This window comes from Melitaea cinxia, chromosome 8, assembly GCF_905220565.1.
Source record: "Melitaea cinxia chromosome 8, ilMelCinx1.1, whole genome shotgun sequence".
Taxonomy (NCBI): Eukaryota; Metazoa; Arthropoda; class Insecta; order Lepidoptera; family Nymphalidae; genus Melitaea; species Melitaea cinxia.
In genome coordinates this window covers 4,486,549-4,513,040 of record NC_059401.1, presented here as the reverse complement: position 1 = coordinate 4,513,040, position 26,492 = coordinate 4,486,549, and the positions used below count along the sequence as shown (strand labels likewise).

General features: G+C 34.1%; 2 protein-coding genes across 2 annotated transcripts; one reads left to right on the top strand and one right to left on the bottom strand.

Annotated features, from left to right (window-relative positions):
• Nucleotides 1-679: 679 nt before the first annotated feature.
• LOC123655807 (zwei Ig domain protein zig-8-like) lies at nucleotides 680-20,399 on the bottom strand. Its single transcript, XM_045591561.1, has 7 exons — nucleotides 20,327-20,399; nucleotides 17,471-17,679; nucleotides 15,112-15,322; nucleotides 13,233-13,360; nucleotides 7,850-8,018; nucleotides 3,322-3,350; nucleotides 680-715 (listed from the first exon to the last, which is right to left on the bottom strand). The coding sequence occupies exons 1-7, from the start codon at nucleotides 20,397-20,399 to the stop codon at nucleotides 680-682; spliced, it is 855 nt and encodes a 284-aa protein (XP_045447517.1).
• A 409-nt stretch (nucleotides 20,400-20,808) lies between these two features.
• On the top strand, nucleotides 20,809-26,130 carry LOC123655805. Its single transcript, XM_045591559.1, has one exon. It carries the CDS (start codon nucleotides 20,809-20,811, stop codon nucleotides 26,128-26,130), a length of 5,322 nt encoding a protein of 1,773 aa, XP_045447515.1.
• Nucleotides 26,131-26,492: the final 362 nt, after the last annotated feature.

The window sequence follows — 26,492 nt, the reverse complement described above, 5'->3', positions numbered from 1 at the left end:
TTGTTACTATGTATAATGTAAAATAAACAATACTATTTACTTTTCCAAAAATTGAGATTCAAGGATATAATACGTTTTCATCATCGATGAAAACATTTTTTTAAGTTCAGTCTATAAGTATCGCTTCAGCTTGAAATATCCCACTACTGGGCTTAGGCCTCATTCCCCATTTAAGAGAAGGATCAGAGCTTAATCCTCCACGCTGTTCCAATGCGGGTTAGCGGATATATTCCCTACTATGAGTAACGATCGCTATCAGATGTACATGATAACAACCGGGACCGACGGCTTAACGTGCTCTCCGATGCACGGTGGAGAGAACCACTAGGACTGCACAAACAACCAGACCGCGGCAAACAGCTGTATGGCCAATACATTTCATCTGCGGGGATCAAACCCGCAACCGCCAGCGCAACAGGTATAATCCATGGCTGTGACCGCTGCGCCAACACGGCGTCACACACACATATATATATATATATATATATATATATATATATATATATATATAAGTTATAACGCGTTATAAGTATATGAATAAGGTATGCTATAATTTTCCTTTATTAGGTAGTATAAGTAAATATCTAAAGGTCTATCTGTGTATTTAGGTTTTTTTACATAACACAAATCCAGAATATATACAGCTCCCTAGAGTACTTTTCCGTTGACTGGTTCATGATTAACTCCATTTGGCCGCACGATGCCTCAGGCGAAGCTGCCAGATTTTTGTAATAGCCACACACGATACTAAATGGATAGCGACAGAATCGAAGTTTTATTTCCTGCACTGACCAAATCCACTTTCATTTTTCTATTGATTAAGAAAAATAAAATACATTTTTTTAAATATATTTTATATACAATATTACACGTGTAAACCATGGACATGACATTTTAACAACTAATGACATTAAAATAATTGTTTCTTTTAGAGAAGGCATTTTAATTACCTTTACTTTTACATTAATAAAGACGGATGTGGTTAAATATTTTTAATACATTGAAAAGTTAAGTTAAAATAAACACAAAGACAATGGATCTGTAACAACGGATAATTAATAATAAAATATGCAATTTTCTGAATGAACCTTTTAGTGATATTTTATAAGCGAATGAAAAACAATCTGCCTTAAGCATGCGCCACGCGCCGTGGAGGACTTCACTGACTAGAGCAGGATAAGTGAGGGACAAAATTATAATTAAATGCTTCATTTCAATTTAATATATAACAAATGTTATAAAAGAAATGCAATTTATATTTTTGTTATAAATTTACATCATACATTTACATTATACATTCTGCAATTTGGAACTTAAAGACTGGTGCAATATCAATCAGTGATGTTTAAAATGATACGATCAATTTATCTCATACATTATCATCTTACGGTACGGTAGAATCAAGTAGATTTAAGTAGTTTATTATTTTGTCTAAACTTCGAAGTTTTAGTAACTTTTGAGAAAGAAAATAATAGGTAGCTATCTTTACAATAATCTTAACCAGTAATATCTATTGGTGATGAAAAAATAATTAGTTTGTGTCAAAATAGACTCTATGGTTTAATTTTTATCTCCTTTTGATTTAAAACTCATGGCCAGTTTGGTAGACATCATTCTATTGGTATATTAAGTAACGCTTAAGTATAGGGACAATTCTTTTAGGCATAGTAATAAAAGCTTTTAAAAAAAGATCTCAAAGTATTCGATAATCTTTCTGGAATGTTCTCATGCTTACAGGTAACTAGATATTTTTTAGTCTTCTATTTTTCTTTACGTAAAGACTCTCGTTATTACGATCGCAAAAAGGTTTTACACCGTCGTAAACGTCGACACCAGCACGTGCAGGGGAAAAAATTTTTACCTCCGTTCGATATTAATTAGATTGATTGATGTTTGTCGATACTGTGCTCTTTTCTGTTTTAGTTTGTCTTAATGCTCTATAAAGAAACTTCTAAGCTATTCAGAAACGAATTAATGAAGCTTCTGTTTTAGTTCCGTTAATATAGTATAACATCAGTAATTTATTTTTAAAACACCTCGGAACCACTGGAAAAATTCGAAAAAAAAAATTTATAATGGAAAAATAAGGCTAAAGTTTAAATATTTATTACTCAATAAAATATTGGCAGCAAAAACCATACACATGGTTATCGTTGATCATGTATTATTAATTTGTTAATAGGTAATATATCGTTTCCAAACTGTGTATTTGGTGGTACGGGCTTGAATTAATAAAACACAATAATACAAAAAAAATTGTATTCTTTTATTTAAACCGACGTCAAAGTTTTAAAAACAAATGACTAGTCTATTACTTAATTCATACTACTAATATTTCAAAGTTTCATTATCATACAACAATTGGAACTGAATTAAGGCCGATGTATACGTATAGAGTCAGAGTCGTGCCGGTTGGATCAATGTAGCTCAGGCACCAATTTCTAAGACCAAAACATAATGATAAAAATTATACGTTGTAAGATTTTTTTTGATCTCAAACATGTACTGCCGATGAAGTGAATGGTAAAAGTAAAAAAGCAAACATTTCATAGGGTACAGTTTCGTGCTGGAAAACTAAATAATTCAATAAAATCTTTCATCATAAAGTGAGTGAAAGTAGATTGTAGTAGAGTCTTATTCTACGGTGTTAGTAGAAACCTTTAAATATTATCAGAAAGAAAAAACACAACGTAACTTAGTGTAATATGAAAAAAGAAACCGGATTATTTGAACATGTCGCTCTGGAAACTGTGACTTTATACGTTATAAACGGTCTTTTTACATTAGTTATAATCCAATTATTAGATTTGTCGGATTCATTTACCCTGGTTCTTAAGATATTATGCGACTTGGCACAGACGCATTTTATATTCGAGTTAATTCGATGTCTTACATCATTATATTACAGGTTAAATATGTATTTATTTATGGTATTAAAATAATAATGTCTATGACTCTTATTAATTAATAACGAAAAATTATAAATTACTTGGGGTGAAGGGATATTTTACAAATTATTGCCATGTAGATATTTAATTTAATCAAATAAATACTAAATTCTTAAACATTACTTGTAGTTAATGATAGTTATAATTTGATCCTATTTTGATGTAAAATACCATAAATAACACGTTTATTTTATATTTAGCAAATATTTACAATACTATTTTAAAATTTGATCAAACACAACGCTTACGTCCTCATCGTTAATCACTTAAATATATAATTAAACTATTTTTATATCACGAAAACTGCTATGTATAATATTGTACTGGCGACACACAAAATGGTGGGAAGTCCGAGTTCCTTGGTACAATGCGCTTTACCTTGCATTGCGGCTGGAGTTTCACCTGTAAAAGAGAAAAGCTTTAAAAAACGTATCTAGTTTATGTGATGGTTATTTTTCACAAATTTATTTTCCATCTTCTATAGAATTATACTTCTAATAATAATTGATGTGCAATTTTGCGTTAAAACTTTGCAAGTAATTTCTTTATATTTGCAAAATTATCTGTAAATAAATAAAGTTTTTTTTAGTACTTTTGAACCTTGTGTTAATAATTATTATGTTCAAACATTGTTATATTAATAAGACGTACGTACTTATATAATGATAATAAAATATAAATAACAAATAATATACACATTATGTAAGTATATCATAAATTAAAACCATATCCGTAACATACCCATACATGTAACATGTCAATTACCGGATATTAATCGCGAATTCTCAACCAGAGATTAGAAATTGACGGATGATAATTAATAATACGCCATTAAGATCAAATTTCTACTCAATATTAAATTCTAATAATCCTCCACGTCTTTATTTTGATAAAACCATTCTAATAAAAAGTAAAGTGGATAATAGTTGAGGTTATTGGAGTCTGCGAAACCGATTGAACGATTTTGATGTCATTTTAAAGATTTACTTACAGGCTGCGCACATTGATAGCTTGCTACGGCAAAGAATCTTTTAGAAAGCCGATATTGAAACGGATTAAAGATTACATACTTCGAGCTATATTGTGACTTCCTCAGATACACTATAAAATAACGAGTTAACCAAACTGTAATCTGTTTCAGAAAAATTCAAAAGTTATACGAAAATCTTACGGGAATACTCGTAAAATACGATTGAGATTGAATAATTTCAGAAAGATGCAACAATATTGCTTCAGTATTGCGAAGGTAGCGATAGCAGATTGTCATCTTTATATTCATTTGAAATCATAAAATAGTATTACTAAAACATTGTATTAGAAAATAAATATCTATATGAACAAAATAGTCAGTAAGTAGTTTTAAAAGTAGGTTCGGAATGTACTTTTAGTTTACGATTATAATTCTTCAAATTTAATAGAAAATTGTAAAAATATTACTATACGTAATATTAACCAAACGAAATTTCTATTACCAAGATGGACAGCTTAATTACCAGGGTAAATAATGATTTCATTATCCTTAAATTTGTTAGCATTAAAATAGCAATAAAGATAGAGTAATTACTTCGCCGCAAAGTAAATAAAGCTGTCATAACCACAGTTATGAGGTTAATAAATAAACCACCATTTAAACGACGTGAAAACTCTATATGAAAGTAAGTTAAATGAAACCAACTTCCATTAAAACCCTATTATTACATATGAACCCGATATGAATTTTGTTTTCATGAAATGAACTCACGAAATGCTAATTTTGGTCAAAACTGGTTCTTTTATCGTTTCAAGAATCTTTTTAGAGCTAAAGTATTTACATATAACACACTTAGAGTAATATAATTAAGGAAATCGTTGATAAGTATCAACAATTTCTTAATTTAGTCAAATATTTGAAAACTTGTTTTTTTGTAATCATTTATCGATTTGATAAATAATTGTGTTTGCAGGCAAACGAAGAAAAACGGACTTCAATTATATCGACAAGTAATACAACGTAGGTAGACGAAAAAATAGTCAAGTAAATACGCATTATCAAAGATTACTTCAAAAGTTGTAATCAGATCTTTATGAAATGAATAAATGTGACCATATAATTATTAACACGGGCTTTCGATTAGATTAAAAATCATCAAAATCGGTACACCAAGTTAAAAGTTATGCGGATTTTCGAGAGTTTCCCTCGATTTCTCTAGGATCCCATCATCAGATCCTGGTTTCGTTATCATGGTACCAAACTAGGGATATCTCCTTTCCAACAAAAAAGAATTAACAAAATCGGTTCATAAACGACGGAGTTATCTCCGAACATACATTAAAAAAAAAAAAAAAAAAATATATATATATATATATTTAAATTTTGATTAATTAATAATGTGAGGCAACTCAAGATAACTATCTATTAGTAAACGGGGAGGGGGACAAACTTCTTAGCATTCGATGGATACACCGTGCTGGTGCCGGGTCCATCGTATAGCAGAGGGAGAAACTCGGAGAAGTTCCTAGGACTTGCGACCCAGGAGTAGGTTTAAGATACGCTTTTTGAGATACGCACCTTCACTGCTCGAGTTGTCCGCCTAGCCAAATTATAGATCGTAATATAATTTCTAACAATTTATTCACTGACAGATTAAATATTTCATATCGCGAAGTAGGAACGCCTAGATTTCAAAGATAAATTCTGTTTTGGAGATAACTATATTTCGACGAGCTTGAAATCGTTTTTATTTCTGAGATATATTAAGATTTATTATGTGATATTTTTCACGCTTTAAAAGACGAGATGGTTAATTGTTTTGTTTCGTAACTAAAGTGGTTTTATTGTAATGTAGTTTTATGTTTCGTTTATTTCGTCCTTCGTTATAAAATAAATTTATTTCATCGTTTGTATTGCTCTATTTTTTTGTATCATTTTCTGGTAAAAAATAATAATAAACTACAGTATGTACGTCTTTTTGGGTTACAGTGTGTACGATTAGGAAATAACAAAGAAGAAATATAGACGTTTTAAAACTAATCCATAATACGCTTGTATGAACCTAATCCACATTTGTTTTGATTAATCAAATCAAATAAATGTAGTAAATTGATAAGTAATAAAAATTATATGTAGAAAATAAGTGGGTCGGACTGATTAATAAAATGTAAAGTAACACAAGATAGTTATTAGTTAACGGGTGACACTAACTTCTTAGCACTCGATGGATTCACCGTGCGAGTGCCGGATCCATCATATGGCAGACTCAGAGCAGTTCCTAGGACTTGCAACCTAGGTGCAGGTTTAAGGAGGCCCCCTTTGAGATGCGCATCAATGCTCACATTCACTGCTCACAGCCAAATTATAGATCGTAATATAATATGTAACAATTTATTCGTTTGCACAAATTAATTATTGAAAAGGTCAAGGTTAAGCTACTTGCAGGATACAACAGGTCCATCGTGCCAAACCAGAGCCAAGACTGCTTAAGCCGCGGTTGCACCGATCATTTTATACACGTCAGAATGACTCGAATAATAGAATGAGTGAGGGTAGGTGACTATCGAACGATGTGCTAGGTGGCGTGATCGGTGCATCTGTTGTTTGTAATTTTTTGCCAATACGTCAGCACAGGTGCCGACATATACTTTAAATATCATCACATAATATTAAAAAGAATTTCAATGTTATTATTGTAAAATGCTGGTCGAGCTTAACAGTTTTGTAAGGAAAAAAAGTAAAGTAGCATAATATACACGTTACTACCTACGTAGTTTCTTTGTAATGTTTTATTCTCTTTTTGAAATGAAACAATACCCATACAAACCTCGTTAACAGAATTATGCATAGACGTAATGCAAAATATCTATTCAGTGTTCAACTTTTACGCTGGAATCTAATAAACCAGCTTTAAACTAAAACTTTTTAACTAAAACCGTACTAACACTGAGCTGAGTTTTCATTTGTTACCAAACACGATAAAATTTTCGGTTTGAAGCATTTTGGAACAACTTGTTTGAATCATATTTTAAATAATGAACTAGGAGTTTTAATAAATTTAAATTTTAGCTCATTCAAATATAATAATTGTTTAAAAATGATCACTAAAGGCAGTGTTTTATAAAATATGTAATAAAAATATATAAATCCAACAAAAACTTGTTTATTTGTCTCCTTATTTATATACCTGTTTTATACCTGTATGTACCTGTGTGTACCTGTATGTTTATTTGTATACCTGTTTTTAACTTTCTGTGTTATTTGATGAAATAATGATACCCAGAGAAATTTTACAAACTCGACGTAGGTATGTACAAAAAATAATATGTAATCATTTTTACTAATTTAGAACGTGTACACATCATTGATTATACATCAAACAGATTATAAAATATTAATGTTTTAATTCCGATGTAAAGCCACCGCTTTTATGTGTCGACATCATCACCGCTAAAACAGCCACCTGTATTTTTTATTAATTATGTCAATTTAAAATGCTCTATATAGTAATCGAAATTTCTCATGCATATTTTAAATACGTTTCGCAGAGCTCGTGCATGACAATTCAATTAGTAAATTGCCTGAATCGATGAACCGCTTGAATAACGTTCGAAACACTATCTGAACTATCAAGTATAAAGATAATTACCTCATTAATTATATTGTAATTTCTACTAATACCATGCTTTTGAATTTCAATAGAACATACTAGGAATTTCACTTGTTTAAGTGACGATTTTTCAAATAATTATTTTTTAATTTTCGATCTAATAAATGTATATGAGGCCCCATATATAATAATTCATTTCTAAAAAAAAATATTTCCGCCTTCAATCGGATTTGGTTGAATACAAAAAGTTTTTACGACAAGCTAGTTTAAACTGAATTCGTATTTAGCAGGAGTAATACACAGTAAAACATTATGACTTACCAGTAAGTACGTGTACTCTCGCTGTAGCTGATTGGGCATTATCAGGCACGCACTGATACGCCCCTGCGTCTGATGTACGTGCCGCTTGTACGAGCAGCCTACTGCTACTGTGTATGCCTTTTTCAGTGACTAATGATATGCCGCCTCGTGTTGAGTCGAAGTTTATAGTCTGTGTATATAGAAAAAATAAAAAATTGATGAAGATTACTCTAACGGATATCAATCCTTTAATATTGTTCATATAATTATAATAGTATTTATATATCAATACAAGTACATATAATAATAAAAAATCTTTTGCAAATTTATTTAGGTTTAATTATCACAGGAATAGAACTTTTTGAAGAAGATATATATATATATATATATTTATTATAAATAGTAAATATTAATCGTGTTTACTACGGAAGTATTGTGTGAAGCGTTTTATTAAAATTTTAACATGGAAATAAAATTACTTTCGTCTTATATTGTTTCTTTTTTACATTATTATGGCTTACTAGATGCTATTCCTTACATAATTTTTACTAGCTGCGTCTGCCTAAATAAAAGTTATTTTTTCTTTAATTACTTTTACTCTCGTGAGAGTTGTGCTGGCCGCTTAAAACAAATGATTCATTTATCAGTCATAGAAACAATACGATATTAATTAATAGTTTAAGCCTCATAGTACTGTACAACTTTAATCTTACTAATCAAGATATTTTCTAATGTTTATTCCAGTCTCCAAAGCACTTACGTTACAAAATTAGCTTTTTTTTTTTATACATAGATAGGCTGGCGTTTGACCGCTATTTCACCTGATGATAAGTGAAAATGCGGTCTAAGATGGAGCACGCTTACCTAGAAGTAACCTATTCACTCGCGACTTAAAGATCCCCAGGTCATAGCTTTCAGGAAACACAGACGCTGGTAGAGAGTTCAATTCTTTGGCCGTACGGATCAAGAATGTACTAGCGAATCGCTTAGTGCGTATAGGGGGAATGTCAACCATATAAGGGTGACGAAACGCAGAGCGTCTGGTTGTACGATGATGGAAGGGGGAGGGAGGAATCAGGTCATGGAGTTCTTGCGCACACTCTCCGAAGTGTATCCGATAAAAAACCGACAGGCCGGCCACCCTACGCCGATGATGTAAGCTTTGCAGCTTTTTGGCGACCAGTGCATCGTCACCGATGAGCCTCCTGGCTCGTCTCTCAATTGATTCAAGAAGCTCCAGCTGGTACTTGGCTGAACCATCCCAAAGATGAGAGCAGTACTCCATGCATGATCGAACTTGTGCTTGATATAAATTCAGAAGCTGTTCCGGAGTGAAGTACCGTCTCACCTTCGCGAGGACGCCCAGTTTTTTGGCAGCTGTTTGAGCTTTTGCCTCTATGTACGAGCCAAAATTGAGGGTGGATGTTAGAGTAACGCCAAGAAGCTCCAGGTGGTCGGATATGGGCACGGGCACACCTCGGAAAGAGGGAGTCAGTTGGAAAGGACTCCGTTTTGCCGAGAAGAGACACGCCTGGGTCTTAGAGGCGTTGAACTTGACCAGATTTGCATCACCCCAATCAGAGACGGCTTTAAGGGACAAGTTCAGACGCTGAATCATGGCTTCCCTCAGCGACTGGATCTCAGACCCACTCGCTCGTGCGTCGGATATGTAACGCTCGACAACGGTGCTGTCATCTGCATACCCAAAGGTCCCGGGTTTGAGCAGGTCGTTGATGTGCAGCAAGAATAGCGTTGCCGAGAGTACAGACCCCTGAGGGACCCCGGCATTGATGACCAAACGATCGGACTCGCAACCGTCTATAACCACGCGAATTGATCGATCCCTCAGGAAGTCAGATATCCAAACACAGAGAGAAGCGGGTAGGCCGTATGAGGGAAGTTTGCTAATAAGGCCATCGTGCCAGACCCTGTCAAATGCCTTCGAGATGTCGAGCGAGACCGCTATGGCTTCCCCGTGTTTCTCGATAGCCTCACTCCAAATGTGTGTGGGATACGCGAGAAGATCACCCGTGGACCGCTTGCGGCGAAAACCGAACTGTCGGTCGCTAAGAAGATCGTTCTCCTCAAGGTGTGCCAGGAGCCGATTATTCAGTATACGTTCCATACTCTTACAGAGTATGGACGTTATGGAAATAGGTCTGTAGTTGACAGGGTCAGCTCGACTGCCCTTTTTGGGCACAGGCTGCACGTTAGCTTGCTTCCAGGCTTTCGGCACGTGTCCTGTCGCTAGAGAGAGACGAAACAGACGTGTCAGGATTGGAGACAACTCAGGTGCGCAAGTTTTAAGTACTATGGCAGGTATTCCGTCAGGACCACTAGCTTTGTTCACGTCCAGATTGCGCAAGGTTTTAAGGACCTCTTTTTGACGAATTCGGACTTCAGACATAGACGTCTCGCATCGAATCGAAGAAATTGGAGGTGTGGCGCTGCCTGAGTCTAAACATGAGGATTCCGCAAAAAGATTTGCAAATAGGTTTGCCTTCTCCTCTGCGGTGTGGGCTAGTGACCCATCGGGTTTTAGCAGTGGGGGTAGTGAGGGGCGACAGAAGTTCGACTCAACCGACTTAGCCAGGGACCAAAAGGCCTTACTACCAGGTGGGTAGCTGAAGTCGAATAGGAGCTTCATTGATAATAATGACTTTTTATAGCAAATCCCAAAACAAATTTAATAAAATATTTATAAATTCACTACTACGATTTAATTATTTGTATATTTTAAATATTTGGTCACACCTATTTACACGATTCTATAAGCTACAATTATTGTTTACGCATACTAAACACGTGATGTTAACAAATGTGAAGCGTAAATGCGACACATGTCGAATAATGTTATGAGAATACTTGAATAATAATAAAGTTGGTGTAAATATTGAGTTGTGAAGTGAATTAATTAATAATAATTACTATCACATTGGAAGTCACCATTAATAATATGTACATGTTAACAATCACGCAGGCACAAGGAAGAAAACTAAAGTCACTAGACTTTATGTTTCAGGTAAAAACCAACTGTACACTAAAGAATCTAAATAAGTAAAGAAATAAAATGATATTTTTTCCTGCAACAAATGTACACAGGTATAAAAAAGATGTGTTATTAAATATGTATAGATTACGTTGTTATATATTGTTAATAAGCCGTGCAGAGATTATAAATTGTAATTATAATCTGCACGATATAGTCACAGTCTACAGTCCTGACTCAGGGTGGAGATTAAAGCCACGACCCCTGGAGCAGAAAGCAGACTGCAGAATGCAAATTGGGCAAGTCATTTTGCAGATATTACTCATATTTATAGTATTCGAAAAAAGTCGTAAAATAATTCGTTAATAATTATAATCATTATTTTTATTAGTTTTATATTTCTTCTTTCTTAAGTATAAATAAAAAACCAGCGTTTAAAACTTAAACACGCTAACATGAAGAAAATAATTATTTTAGCAATAAATATTTCACATTTATTTTATATTTTTAATTTATGCGAAGAACAAAAACATCCGTAAATTGATGAAGTTATTCAGTAATTGCAGCAAATTCCACAGTAAACTTGAAATAAATTGCTCCAAATGTAGAAAAGCATAGGAAATACAATTTGCCAGTTACCGTCACGGAAACCAAGTTCGTGTGACGTGGCTTGTTGTCGTAACCGTATCGTGCAGAATGGAATATTTAACGGAATCCCAAAGGTTATTGTGAAAGCATCCAATTTACAGACCATTTGTGACTCGCGGGAACTCGACTGAAAATTCAAAGATTTGTAGGTTTGTATATTATTTTTAGTGCTATTATTATGTTTACTATGTAATCCGAATAAATATTATATTCATTTTCAAATAAATAAATAGTAAGTAAACGCCTCACATTCAACGGCCTCCATAAGAATTAACTCCTGTGTCAGAGGTCCAGAAACACACACAATACACAAGCACAAATGTTCATACCACGCCAAACATCCGTATGGCCAATACAAATGTTGCCATGTGCGGGATCAAACCCGCAACTACCAGCGTAGCAGCTGAAAACCAGTGCTGAGACCGATGCGACAACGCGTCGTCAAACTTGTATTGATAAGTTGTTTGGGACATATACGTGACAGTCGGTGGGACAGTCGACACTAAAAGTTTTTATTCCTTTTGCATATATCACACACAGACAGCACCGGAAAAGTAATAATATATTGCCATTATACAGAAATACATAAGACTGAATGTAATATACTCCTATAAATTGTAATACCATTTTGTGAACTTAAAATGATTTTTTTGTTTTTTATCATTTTTAATGGATTGTGAGGCTTTTGGCTTTTCACTCAAGTTACGCTCTACATATTTTCAACAATAAGTCATATTTTAGAGGAAACCATAAAGTAGGAGCCTATTCTTTACCGTAATTTCTTAAAAATAAATATTTTAAAAGATACAACATTGTTATGTCCTTGGATAGCGAATATATATACTTTTTATCTTTGCAATATTCAAGTTATTTCTGCTTTTCGAATATTTTTCATTATCTTCGACTGGCCGCAGGCGGATAAGGCATAAGCACAATACGAATATTTATTACTACACTTTAATTAAGTATCCGTTAAAATGTAGTAATAAAAATAATATAAGTAAAATATGAAATAACGATATAAGATTAATTGTAAAATTATTTTTTGTTTTTTTTTTTCAGTCATGTAGTTCAGATCCTTTTTTAATAATAATAATAATAATAAATTATTTTTATAATCCACCAAACTGCGTGACAGTTTATCGGATTTTTATTTTAAGATACCTACATATGTTTTTTTTTTTTAATTATGTTGGTTAGATAAGGTACTATAAATTCGATCAATAGTCTAGATAATATATCAATAAGCTATAAGAATTAACAATTCACACTTTTTTAAATTGAATCTATGAATCCTTTAGTGTTTTTGTACGTGAGATTACAAAATCTCACATGCAAAAATTAGGAACATATCTGTATAGGTGTGTGTGTTGTGTGCTTGTAAATGTGCGTGTTCCTAATTTAAATTGTGCCCTAATAAAGCTTCTATAGCGATAAGTAATTAATCGTATAATTCTTCAATATTCTTATACAATATAGAATTTAACAAAAAAATGTAGCTATATACCAGTCGGCTGTTACCTATAACACAAGCATTAAGTTGCTTAGTTTAGGAGCAGACGACCGTGTTTGTATTGTGTAGATAAAAAAAGAAAAAACTAGGACTACACGTGTCCCTTGTCATCATACGTTTTTATTGTTTAACGATTTCTTTTGTACGAAATGTAAAATTAGCTTTAAAAATATTGTTATTAGAAGAAACCAAAAATATTAATCGAATTTCAGTTCCTTTCGTCTAAAAACAAAATACATTATACAAAAACGTACCTTTCCCCTGTGTGTCCAAGTGATGGTGCTAGGAGGCTCTGGCGTATGCCTCACTATACACGTCAGATTTATTGTAGAACCTGCGTAGATGAACAAATCTGGACCACCCATTATTTCGGTTTCTGGCTCTGTGGAAATTAGAGTTAGCTCAATAAATTAATTTTTTAAATATTTGATGTAATAGTAATATTATTGCTGGTATATAAAGTAGCTCATGCCGTGTGTAATATGCCTATTTTATTACCAAAAACTTTCATTATATTGTATGTCATTGTATTGTTCAAGCTTATAAGAAGTGTGGGTTACGTATGATAAGAATATAAATATCACTGTATCCATAAAACAAAATTAAAACTGATACTACGTTATAACTTTTGGGATAACATATAACGTATATATGACTAATTATCAACCATACAGTAATATAGTATGTAACATTTTTTTTATTCGTTCTAATTTTAAACTTAAAATTGATAAAATTATTTATATTTTCTATCAACTGTGCCTACTCAAAAACTCCAATAAATAGTAAATGAAACGTTAATAGAAATGATAGTTACAAAAAAATTGAAATAATATTCTCGGAAACTTATTGGCAAAGTTATTGTAATTACCGTATTTTATTATTTAAATAAAATTATAATGAGTCACGGTATTTATCACGCCTTTAAATTTGCATATTCTGAGTTTGCAAGTTATTTGTGCCTATACTAAAGGGGTCATGATGTATGTGATTTATATATTTATATAATTTATATATTTATATAATCCAACAAACCAAAAATCTCGATATATTTGCGAACTCAACTCCTTACAACATATTTGTAACTATGTAGATTTAAATCAGATGTCACAAAATAGATAAGACCTTTGGGTAAGAGACTTCAAATATTCATAGAGAGATTAGCTCTTTGAAATGAGCTCAGAAGCAAGCAGGATATGTTTGAAAATGACGGCGACGATAAACAAACAGTATTTAACCACAAAATAGCAACTCGAATTCTGGATGGTCTTTTACTTTAAGTGTGAAAGAGATGGCCAGCCAATTTATTAGGAATGTCTTATTTATTAAATACAGCTAGTATCCGGACATGGACATGTGACATATGCACCCGGACAGATCTCGTTCTGTCAACAGTTAATAGTAAAAAACATTTTTTTTAAATTTTTCTTTATTAAAACCTCCCGTGGGCCTTAAGGAACATAAAAAAAAAAACTAGCCGAATTGGTCGAGCCATTCTCGAGTTATGCGTTTAGCAACATCCATTTTTATTTATATAGATAACGCAGGCAATATTTGCCTTATGTTAGTATTTCTTATGTTGATTTAGCAGAAACAAAAACCTCGTTTAACGTTGCACACATTTTTATCCTTTTTCATATGTCTCATAAACTTAACTAACTGAGAAAGAAATATTAATATTATAAGCTCACCAAGAAAAAAGATAACAGTGCTTTATTTTGAATCGTCATTTACTTTTAACTTATATATTATTTTTATGTATGATGTATTAGTTTACTTATTTCCAAATAGCTTCTACTGCTACATTTATAAAAAGTATATTATGTGTTAATACTACTAGTGATTAATAGCTATACTTATTAATATCACGAGTCCAGTTCTCTTTATGTGTAATATGAACATATTTTTATGACAACCGAACGTTCATAGTCATGTGTGGCATACTAATAGCGTTATTATTTTTTTTCGTTTTATCGACTATAAACATAAAAGATTTAAAAAAAAAGTATATAACCGCAAGATCCCAGAAATGACGTTTCTTTATCATCAATCTTAATATGTATATAAAGCAACGCTTCAAGTGTAATGGTCGTCATAAATGTATGGAATATGATATTGCAAAAAAGTTATACTCACCTACTATATTAAGATACACCGCGTGTCCAATCGGCGGCGTTGTGGATATTTGGCACTCGTACTGCCCGGAGTCTCGTCGTTGTGGGCTGCGGATTCGCAACGCCCACTCCTCAGACCTTGGCTTGTGTTGCGCTTCGAAGCGTTGGTCTGAGGTGTATGTGTAGCGACCAACAGTCAATAAGTGGATGTCTCGATGACGGACCCATGAGACCTGAATTTAAAAAAAGTTTTGAATATGACAAAACTGTTTCCATTTCCTAGTGCTTTATCTATCGATGAATTTACTTTATGTTTAGACATTTCTGTTACAAATAACAAAAAGGAAAAAAAAGGGAACTTTAATTGATTTTATAGCGATAAAATTGCTCCATTCATTTAAACATGTAAAAAAAAAAAAAATATTAAGAGCCCGATGTTTTTATCATAAATGATTATACTAAAATGTTTGAATAAACTAAAATGTCTGCTCTATGTGAAAACGTTACACAAAAATTAGAATAAAACTTGGGTATTCCGTTTTTAGAATATATGTATGTCACATCGATATTGACCACAATTTAAGTAGATCGAAATAATTTAAAATCAAAGTAAAAATGTTTAAGTTATACGGAATTTATAAAAAATACGTATTTGAGATCTAAAAAGACCATACGAATTACCAATGTAAGGTACCTAAAGTGATGGTGGTGTTAATTATTTTAATACCGATGTTTATATGTTTACTTAGGTAGCCCCAGAGAGTGTTAGTAACCATGTTTTTATATGTTGACTTGGGTAGAGTTCTGGTCACTTTAAGCTTTAACGAAGCAAGAAAATAGCTCTTAATTAAACTTTTTTACTTTCAGAGCAACAGAACTACAAGCGTTTCCTCGAAACAAACGCTACTTCGTTAGTTCTTTTGTCAAAGAATTTGACCAGCGCTTCTTATACAGGACAGGCTGTGGTGTTTGTGTATGTTTATGTAGGTTCTCACTTCAGTGGCATCGATGAGACTGATCAACTTGCATCAAACCGAAGATCAACTAATCGTTTGATTCACGTTTGACAATACTACTATGACACGGATTAGTTTTTAGCTAGTGGTATGATTCTCCCATAGATGCAGCCATTAAACGGTTCCAATTTGAAAATAATAATTATTATTTTCAATATTTAAGTTTAATATTATCTATATTAAACTTAAATATTGAAAATAATAATATTTATCTATATCATAATATTTGTTGTTGTGTGTTGTTGTGTTGTTGTGAAAATAAAATGAGAAAGAAGAAATAAATGAATTGAGAATTGTTACCTATAATACTAATTTTAACTCGTTAATAAAGCCATTACGCTAGTCTCATTGAACATTAACCGATTTACTCGATCCTGAAATACGTACAGACTTCCAGACATAAAGCACAATGCTAATAACATTAAGAAGATTTAAAGAGAGTACTAAAGACAAAATTTTCTACATGTCGATTTACCGCTACACACTAAGACAACGGAATTTATGTTCCATTTCCGTTTTCAAGATGCGAATTTCACTGCAGCAAATGGTACAAGTAAGAATCGTCCCGCCGGAACCGTACCTAAAGCCAAAGTATATTTAATTCATCATTCCTATTCAATTATGCATGAAAGTCTTATTATATTCAATTTAAAACGAAATTTTCTCAACGATTTTTAAACGTAATTATATTATTCATGAATTTGATTTCTCGCAAAATTCTTAAATATAATGTAATATTAACTTTGATTAAAATCTTTAAGACGGGTATTTTAATAATCCTACAAGAATTATTGAAGGAGTTTAAGTTTTGTTAACTCTTAGTCTCGTTTTATTAGAGAGGCAATTACCCTTTAATACGAGAGGTACTAAATTATTCCAAGACTAAAATTACCTTCTTACCTTACTTCTTTGTACTTGACAAAAATTACTTAACAGAAATCTAATTTATTTAATTAATAAAACTTGTTTAAGTGTAAGTTCAAGTGTTTTATATGTAATGTTATTAATAATATAATTGGTAATATGAAGTAAGTAATCACGTGACATCTTAACTTATATTTAGTTGTTTTAATGTTTTCTACTATTTAAAATTTTCATATACACATGGTCGTATATCAATCATGTAAGCAACTTAATGCCACTGTTTTGGGTGACAGCCGCTTAATATAGATACATAATATTGTTTGTTGTAATTGTACATATCTAAAAACTTCTTCAACACGCCAGCTATTAATTATGTACTCTAAATAAATTAGTCTTAGACAGAAGTGTCTCGTTGAAAGGCAAGTAACATATTGCCACTGAAGCAATTGAAATCATCCAAACGCTTACACATTTAACACGCAAATGTAATATTTTACTTACTGTTCTGTTTTGCAGATTCTTCACTTTGCACAGTAATGTGACTGGGTGTCCTACCAAGCCAGTAACGTTATCTGGCGTGCTTGGATCGAAGTATGGTGAACCAGGTGTTTGTGGCCAGTCTTCTAAAAATTCCGTACGAAACCGACGAGACGACTCAGATACCGTATTTTGGTCCCTTGGGCGGTTGTTACTGCTGTCTTGATGACACACTGTAACAAGAAACAATGATTTAGAACCAAAAAAAAAGTTAATCATAATCTAATTACAATTTTCTTCTAGTAAATTGAAAATTTACAATGCAGTCTGTATCCCACTGCTGGGCATAGGCTTCATTCTCCGTGAAGGAGAAGGATTGAACCTTAATCTATCACGTTGGTTCACTGCGGGTTGACGAATATATTTCCTACTGAGATTTGATGAGTAACGATCGCTATCAGCATATGATAACAGCCGGGACCGACAGCTGTCCACGTGATGATGAGACCCATGAAGACACATCCAAATCGGAAACAAATATTTGTACAAATTAAACACAAGACAAGCAAATGCAATGATGTAAAATATTGTAATTGTGAATTGATGATATTAAAAAGATGAATGGCTTCGTTATTCGCATAGTTTCGATTAGAAAGTTAGATTAGAGATTTCGATTAGAGGTTAGATTAGAAATGAGAATATCCACGAGAGAACGAAAATAACCGATATAGCTTACAGAAATAGCAAGTTGAAGGGACAGTGGGCCGGTCACGTGTGTAGCGTAACGTAAATTGTTGGAAAACCGGGACGTCTGGCGCGTACTTGGGGAGGCCTATGTCCAGCAGTGGACTGACTGACTGACTGAATTTCAAAAATTCTTTTAACACGAGAAAAGTACATTGTGGATTGTAAGATATCACAACGACATTAGTTACCGTACAGTAGCCATATACTCACAAGGCTATGCGGATGGTAACACATAGGGCATTTAATTCAGTTCGGCTTTAATTACAGGGTGATACTAATTAAAATATGCCACTATATGATTGTAAATATATTTAATACAAGGGTATAATCCTGTTAGAAATCTATCTAAACTTAGTCAGCTTCAAAGGAATACTAAACAAACCACAAATACCCCTGTCAAAGCTGAACACATACAGTTTATGAATCGATGTTTACTAAGCGATATACGATTAGTATACGCATGAACCTAACTAATATAATAAATCAGTAGAGTTTGTATATTCGTATGCGGTAAAAGGATATATTTCACAGTAACGACGAGCTGGCACAGCAATTGATTTATGACAAATGTTTGTACAAGCTATTCTGATCTTTATCTTGATCTGTACGTATCAGAGTCGTATCGCAGTCAGAGTGTCTCGTTTTGGTCTCCTGGTAACATAATTATTTTATTTTTAACGAGCTTCAAAAACATAGGAGGTTTATGAGGAGAAGGTTATGTGTGTTACCTGTTTCCTGTTACCGTGAAATCTGACCGGTAGTTGAGGTTGATGAATGTGTGTTTAATTGACTATTTTTTTAAACTACCTACATTGCTGACGATATAATTTTAATACTTGTTACTTTTCGATGTAAATAGAAGTCGTTTTTTTTGTATTATAAGAAACACAATTATACTGTGAGTCATTAATACTTGAAGTTTTTAGCCATTAACAAATTGGACAGTTTGTATTTTCAAACACAATAGGAAAGCCGTTTTTATTCGATACGACAAACCGTTTTTTTTTTTTTTTTTTATTAGTGATCTCAAATTTCGTATGTGGTCTATATGGATGGAGACTTTTGTGAAAATATCTATAAAACCTGCTTACCAAAATACCGAATTTTCTATTTTAATTATTGTATTATTTACCAGCCTATTTTTTTAATAGACGTAGTTTGTAATTTTAATTAATATTTAGTCTAAAAATAATTATATTGTACTTATTATAATGAAAAATTTTTTTTTTGGATTTTACCGCGATTTATTAAGTTTTTACGGTGCCGTTTCAGATACTTTACAGCAACCATGGTCACGGGAATTTTACTTGAATAAAATTAAAATTATTTGAACCAAAAAATAAATTGTGTCGGTTGTATATTATAGGTATATTTGATAAAGTTTATTTACGTTCTGTATAATTAATATATTTTTTTTATTGACAGTTTTTTAAAAGTATTAAGTACAATATCGTGATATTTAAATCAACTATTGCAGTTTTCTATACATATTTTAACTGTACGTTGGGTACCTATGCTTCAACAAAATTTATTTATGTGACAAGAATGTTTAATCATAATAAAGCAATATCATCGTACACATTTTGTTAAAGCTGTTCAACAGTTTCTAAATGTTAAACGATTCTTCTTATTTTTCGTTAATTATTACAAAAAATAGTTCCCAACAATTTATTAACATAAAAAAGGTGCTAGATATCTAAGTTATTGAAAAAAAAAAAACAAATGATTAAAAACATAACATAACAACTGTTTGGGCCATTTTCGCTGTTTCCTTCCGGTTGGCGGAAATGCTTATGACGTACGAGAAAGCACGATCCTTGTCGTTGTCTATGCTCGTGCGCGCATCGGCCGTGCCCTTTAATCGACCGATATTTTGCGACGTGGGTGGACGTAATCTGTTTTTATAATAACCGCTAAGGTGTGACCATAAGTTCGCGTGTGACCTTAGTACGGCCGCTGAATTATTTATACCGCTGCAGCAGAATTTAGCACTGGTGCACCCGACCCTTGTGAATCCCAGGCGCCTGGCACGCGCAGAGAAGAAGACACACAGGTGAGTGCTTTCCCTTTTGCGTTAGGGCATTGATGCCGACGGTGGGATCGGGGAAAGTGGCCTTTATTTGAACTGCGTACCGAGGGCGCGTGAACCACCCTTATCTTCCTTAAAACTGCTAACGAGGGCGGTGAATGCGATTGGCGCGATCATTGCCCCCGCGTGGTCCTTCCTTCGAGCCTAGATTACCATTCTTTTTTTTTTTGCAATTATATTTTTTCTCACCGCTTACAGACCTTAATAAGGCTGTAATTTACGCTTTATATTATTCCCGCTATTTTAATAATTAGTATATATTATATATATTTATTTTCGCTTTTACTTACACTGTAATAGTATATTATTTTGTAAATTTGCATACTTATACTCGCTACAATAATTCGTTTAGTGTACCATTTATTTGTTACTCATTATATTAACTGCATAAATATAAAATTGACCTTAAAACGTCTCGCTGTAACTATTGCACGCATTTCTCGATTTGTTGACTCGCATCATTAGTACTCGAACGAATTTTTATTATTCTACCTTAAACTTTACGCATAATTAATTATTATTCAAAATGCAAAGTCGAGCGCAAAAGATAGATACCGGTGTTCCTATAACAATTAAGTTAATAGAATCTCGTATGCAAGCATATTTTAGTAGGTTGCAATCTATTTATGACGCTTCTAATAATATAAGTACTTCTCAGCTACAAGATACATTTTTACGTTCTGCATATAATATCGATCAGTTAAGGACAGACTATCTTAAGTCAATAGAAGAATTAAATTTGCTTAAAATGCAGAATGATCCTGAATTTTCTCCAGATCATAATATGTTCCTCGCGTTCGAGGAAATTTATTGTATCATAAAGTCTATAGTTCAGCAGCTAAAAAGCCATACTACACCGCCATCTACAGAGAAGTCTAGATTAAATTTACCTCCTATTAATTTAAAAACGTTTGATGGAGAATTAAAAAATTGGCCATCATTTTTTGAATGTTTTAATAACGCAGTACATAATAACACAAATTTAAGTAAATCCGATAAGGTATTTTATCTGTCGGGTATTCTTTCAAAGTCCGCGTTAACCGCTATTTCTGGTATACCGCCTACCGCAGATAATTACGATTTAATATATTCTACGCTGGTTGACAAATACCAGGACATCCGCACGCTTGCAAGTACATATTTACAACAAATTATAAGTTTAAAGCCGTTGACCACAGCCTCCGCTGATGGTTTAAATGTTTTCTTAGATAAATTTGCAGCATCTGTATGTGCATTCGACAGATTAAATATTTCAAACAAAAAAGATTTTATTTTTCTATTTTTAGCATTACAAAAGTTAGATAAAGAAACTATTCGTAACTTTGAACTTTATGTTAGAAGTGAAAAATTACCCACTTATGAATCTTTAGTTAAGTTTATAAAGGAACAAGTAAAAATTATAGAACGTTCTTCGTCGAATACTTTTAATACTCCATCCACTAGTAAAAACTCATATAGTAAAGGTTCTTCGTACTTCGCACCTAAACCGGTTAATAATGTTAAGCACACTAAATCCTTTATTACTTCCGAATCAAATAATAATTGTTGTCCATTATGCTTAAAAATAGGTCACGAACAATTTTATCGCTGCCCTAAATTTCTTAAATTAACACCTAAAGAACGCTATAATATTGTTAAAGAAAACAATAGTTGCTGCAACTGCTTAAGTTTTAATCATAAAACATTTTTATGTAAATCAAATAAATCTTGTAGTATCTGTGAATCTAAAACGCATCACACTCTTTTACATTTTCATAAAAATCTAACATCGAGTCCCGCCTCAGGAATCGAACCCCGACTCACCGCGGAACAAAACCCCGCTACGCACGCACCGCACACCGCTGAGTCATCGGGCGCGACAAATTACTCGCCTGCCATAGCTAGCTCGTACGACGCGTCTCATACAATGCAACCGCTATCAATGTGTTCGAATACGTTGTTGAGTTTACGCGACGCGCACACCGTGTTACTTGCTACGGCGCGCATTGTCCTGCGCACCAGTGACGGTTACGAATATATCGCTCGCGCTCTGATTGATAACGGATCTATGAATGACTTTGTTACTATTAATCTTTGTAAGAAATTATCATTAAAAATTAATTCACTTCCTGAGAAAGTTACTGTAAACGGATTTGGTGGTTCTTCTAAGGAGGTTAAGGGACAAACAAATATTAAATTTTACTCGCGTTTTGATCGCAATATTTCTTTTAATTTACAACCACTTGTTGTGGAAAATATTACGGACCGCATTCCTACGTTACCTATTGATAGGTCGATGTTAGCATATCTTTCCCGCACGCCACTTGCTGATGATACATTCTCTGATCCCGGTGAGGTCGAGATGTTGATTGGCGCTAAGTTATTTACCCGCTTACTGCTGCCTGGCCGCGTCCATGGACCTCCAGGTACCCCTACGGGGATTCAAACTCCACTTGGATTTATTTTAATGGGCGATGCTCCTGTTAAGTGTCGCTCCCACCGCACCGCCGCTCCGCCCTCTCATACGTTGTGTGCATTTACCGGCCAGCCGTTAGATGTACTGATGAGAAGTTTTTGGGAAACTGAAGAAGTTTCCACTCCTCGCTCCGCCTTGCTTAGTCATGAGGAGAAAGTATGTGAAGATCTATACAAGTCTTCAACTACCCGCGAAGCAACAGGTACTTATGTTGTTTCTCTGCCATTTAAAACTAACCCCTCAGCTTTAGGTGACTCAATGCAGAGTTCTAAAAGTAGATTTTTTGCTTTGGAGAAGCGTTTTTTGCGCGATCCAAATTACCGCTCCGCTTACAATAATATTATTACTGATTATTGTGATAAGGATTACATTTCTCCGATATCCGCAGACAGTAAGCTTCCTTCATTAACTTACGTCATTCCGCATCACGGTGTAATACGTGAAGATAAAATTACTACAAAAGTCCGCATGGTCTTGGACGCTAGTGCACGTACTGATACAGGGGTGTCACTAAATGATATTTTATTTTCCGGACCAAATTTGCAAGCAGACTTGTTTATAATTTTGCTTAATTTCCGCTTACTTCCAATCGCACTGTGCGCTGATGTCGAGCAAATGTATTTGCGTATAAAGGTACATCCACAGTTTTATAAATTTCAACAAATACTTTATCGCTTCAACACTTCTGATCCTATTCAGTTGTTTGAATTTAAACGTGTTTGCTTCGGACTGACTTCCAGTCCATTCCTAGCACTCCGCACGCTGCGACAACTCGCAGACGACGAGAAAAATAATTTTCCACTCGCCTCTGAAGTGATTAATGGTGGTTTTTTCTTCATGGATGACATTTGTTGTTCCATAAATGATGTGCACTCGGCGCAGAAGGTAGCCTCGCAACTTATTGATATGTTCGCTGCTGGAGGTTTCAAACTCCATAAGTGGTTAAGTAACTCGCCCGAAGTGCTCTCTTCTCTTCCGCAAAACCATTTGCATCCACAATCACTCAATTTTGCTTCAACCGCAACACAAAAGGTTTTAGGTGTAACATGGGAGCCTCATGAAGATAATTTTAATTTTTTCATTCGCCCCGCTGAGGTACCATGTACTAAGCGAAATATGCTGTCTGTTATAGCCCGTTTATGGGATATAATGGGTTTCGCTGCTCCTTTAATTATGTTCGCTAAGCTCCTAATTAAAGAGCTTTGGTTAATAAAGCTGGATTGGGACGACGAGCCTCCATCGCATATCCAAACCCAATGGTCAAGGTTCCAAAGTGAACTTCCACTTTTATCAAACTTATCCCTCCCGCGTCACATTGGCGTGACTCATGGTTGCAACGCTGCACTCTTAGGGTTCTCAGATGCTTCTGAGATGGGTTATGGAGCTGCACTTTATGTTCGCGTACAATCTGAAGACGGAGTTTCTGTACGCCTATTGTGCGCAAAGTCAAAGGTTGCACCTGTTCAAACGATAAGTCTGGCTAGGTTAGAACTTATGGGAGTACATTTAATGTCTAAATTGATTCACGTCGTTCTTAAAGCCTATGACAATCGCTTTATATTTAATAATTTTTTTGCCTTTTGTGACTCAACTATTGTTCTTAACTGGATTAATTCCAGTCCGCACCGCTTAAAAACCTTTGTAGCTAACCGCGTTACTAAAATTCAAGAATGTTTAGATGTTCAAAACATTTATCACATTTCGGGAAAGGAAAATCCCAGTGATTGTTTGTCGCGTGGTTTAACTCCAGCACAACTTATTTCGCATACTCTATGGTTTAACGCACCGCCTTGGGTCCACCAAGACATTTCTCAGTGGCCTATTAAGCCCTTTATATGTGTTGAATCCGCCCAGGAGTTACCTGAATATAAGGCAGTCGTTCTGTCAAATGTTTTACCGCCTTCCAATAAAGAAAACTCTACATTAACTACGTTGACTGAACGGATTTCTAGTTGGTCAAAATTACTTCGTGTGTTTACTTATGTATTGCGATTTTCGAAACGCTTAAAAACGCGAGGTAGTATTACCGCGGAAGATTTAAATAAATTGGAAAACTTTATAGTTCGCTCCGTTCAGGCCGCTCATTTTTCGGATTTATTAAAACTATTACAAGCTGGCAAGCAACCACCTCTCTCGATGCGTAAACTGAGACCGTTTTTGTTCGAGGATGTTATACGAGTCGGCGGTCGATTAGAGAATAGCGATTTAACCTTTGATCACAAACATCCTATTCTTTTGCCTTCTAAACATAAAATAACCGATCTTATCATCGATTATGTTCACCGCACCGCTTGTCATGCTGGACCACAACATGTGATTTCTTTGCTTCGGCAAAGGTATTGGATATTATCCGCTCGTCGCACTGTACGTGCGAAAATTCACTCTTGCATCGCATGTTTCAGAGCACGCCCTAAGCCTGCTCAGCCGCCGGTTATGGCTAACTTACCCACCTGCCGCTTAAAAATATCCAAAGCTTTTGCGCACACCGGTGTTGATTACGGTGGACCGCTTATGATCACTTTGACTAGGAGACGTGGTATAAAAAGCCAAAAGGCTTATTTATGCGCTTTCGTGTGCCTGACTACTCGTGCAGTGCATATCGAGGTTGCCACCGATTTAAGTACCGACGCTTTTTTGAATGCTTTCAAAAGGTTTATTTCTCGTCGCGGTCCTGTCGAAAGGATTTATTCGGATCATGGTACAAATTTCGTTGGTGCAAAATCATATGTAACAGAAATTCAGCATTTTTTAAAGTCTAACGCTTTCAGTGAAGATTTTAAAACAGAATTAGCTAAAAATCGCATTTCTTGGGAAATGATTCCACCTAACGCTCCCCACTTCGGTGGTGGATGGGAAGCGACCATTAAATCTTTTAAAACGCATCTTTTTCGAGTGATTGGTTCGCAGATCCTTACTTACGAAGAGCTCTTAACCGTACTCTGCCAGATCGAGGCAATTCTTAATTCAAGGCCGTTAGGAATACTCAGTGAAGATCCTGCGGAACCTTTACCTCTTACCCCTGCACATTTTTTAAACACGACGCCTTTGGCTTATCTTCCATCACCTAACGTGGAAACGGATAAACCAAATTTACTATCGCGCTTTATGCTGCTTGACGGACTGGTCCGTTCCTATTGGCGAAGGTGGAGTGATGAATATTTACACACGCTCCAGATTCGGCAAAAATGGAATACGGATGTACCGAAGGTGTATAAGGGAATGATAGTGCTGATTATGCGAGATAATAGCCCTCCATTGCATTGGCCATTAGGTATTATAAGTGAGACGATTGAAGGTAAAGACGGTCACGTTAGGATAGCTTTAGTTAAAACTAAAACTGGTACATTGAAGCGTCCTATTGTTCGCCTCTGTCCTTTACCCAATATTTACTAACTTCATTTTCTTTCCTCGCATTAGCTTAAAAATAAATAAATTAACCGCCATTTATTTTACTTTTACTGCATTAAAAATATAAATATTCTTGTTAATTATAATTAATTGTTTATTATTTATTTATATCCGCACTTTATTCTTGTAACCGCATTTTTAGTATAGCCGCATAATTTTACTTTATTGTTACTGCATTTATAGTATAACCGCGTATGTATATATTTTTTCTGTATCTGCATCTAAAATTTTTAACCCTCGGTCGGTCGCGCATTTTTTGTTTACGCGGTTGGTCGCGTGGGGTCTCTCAAGACCCCAAAAATAAACAGCCTAAAAAACAACTATCTAATTAAATTTTCTTAACTATC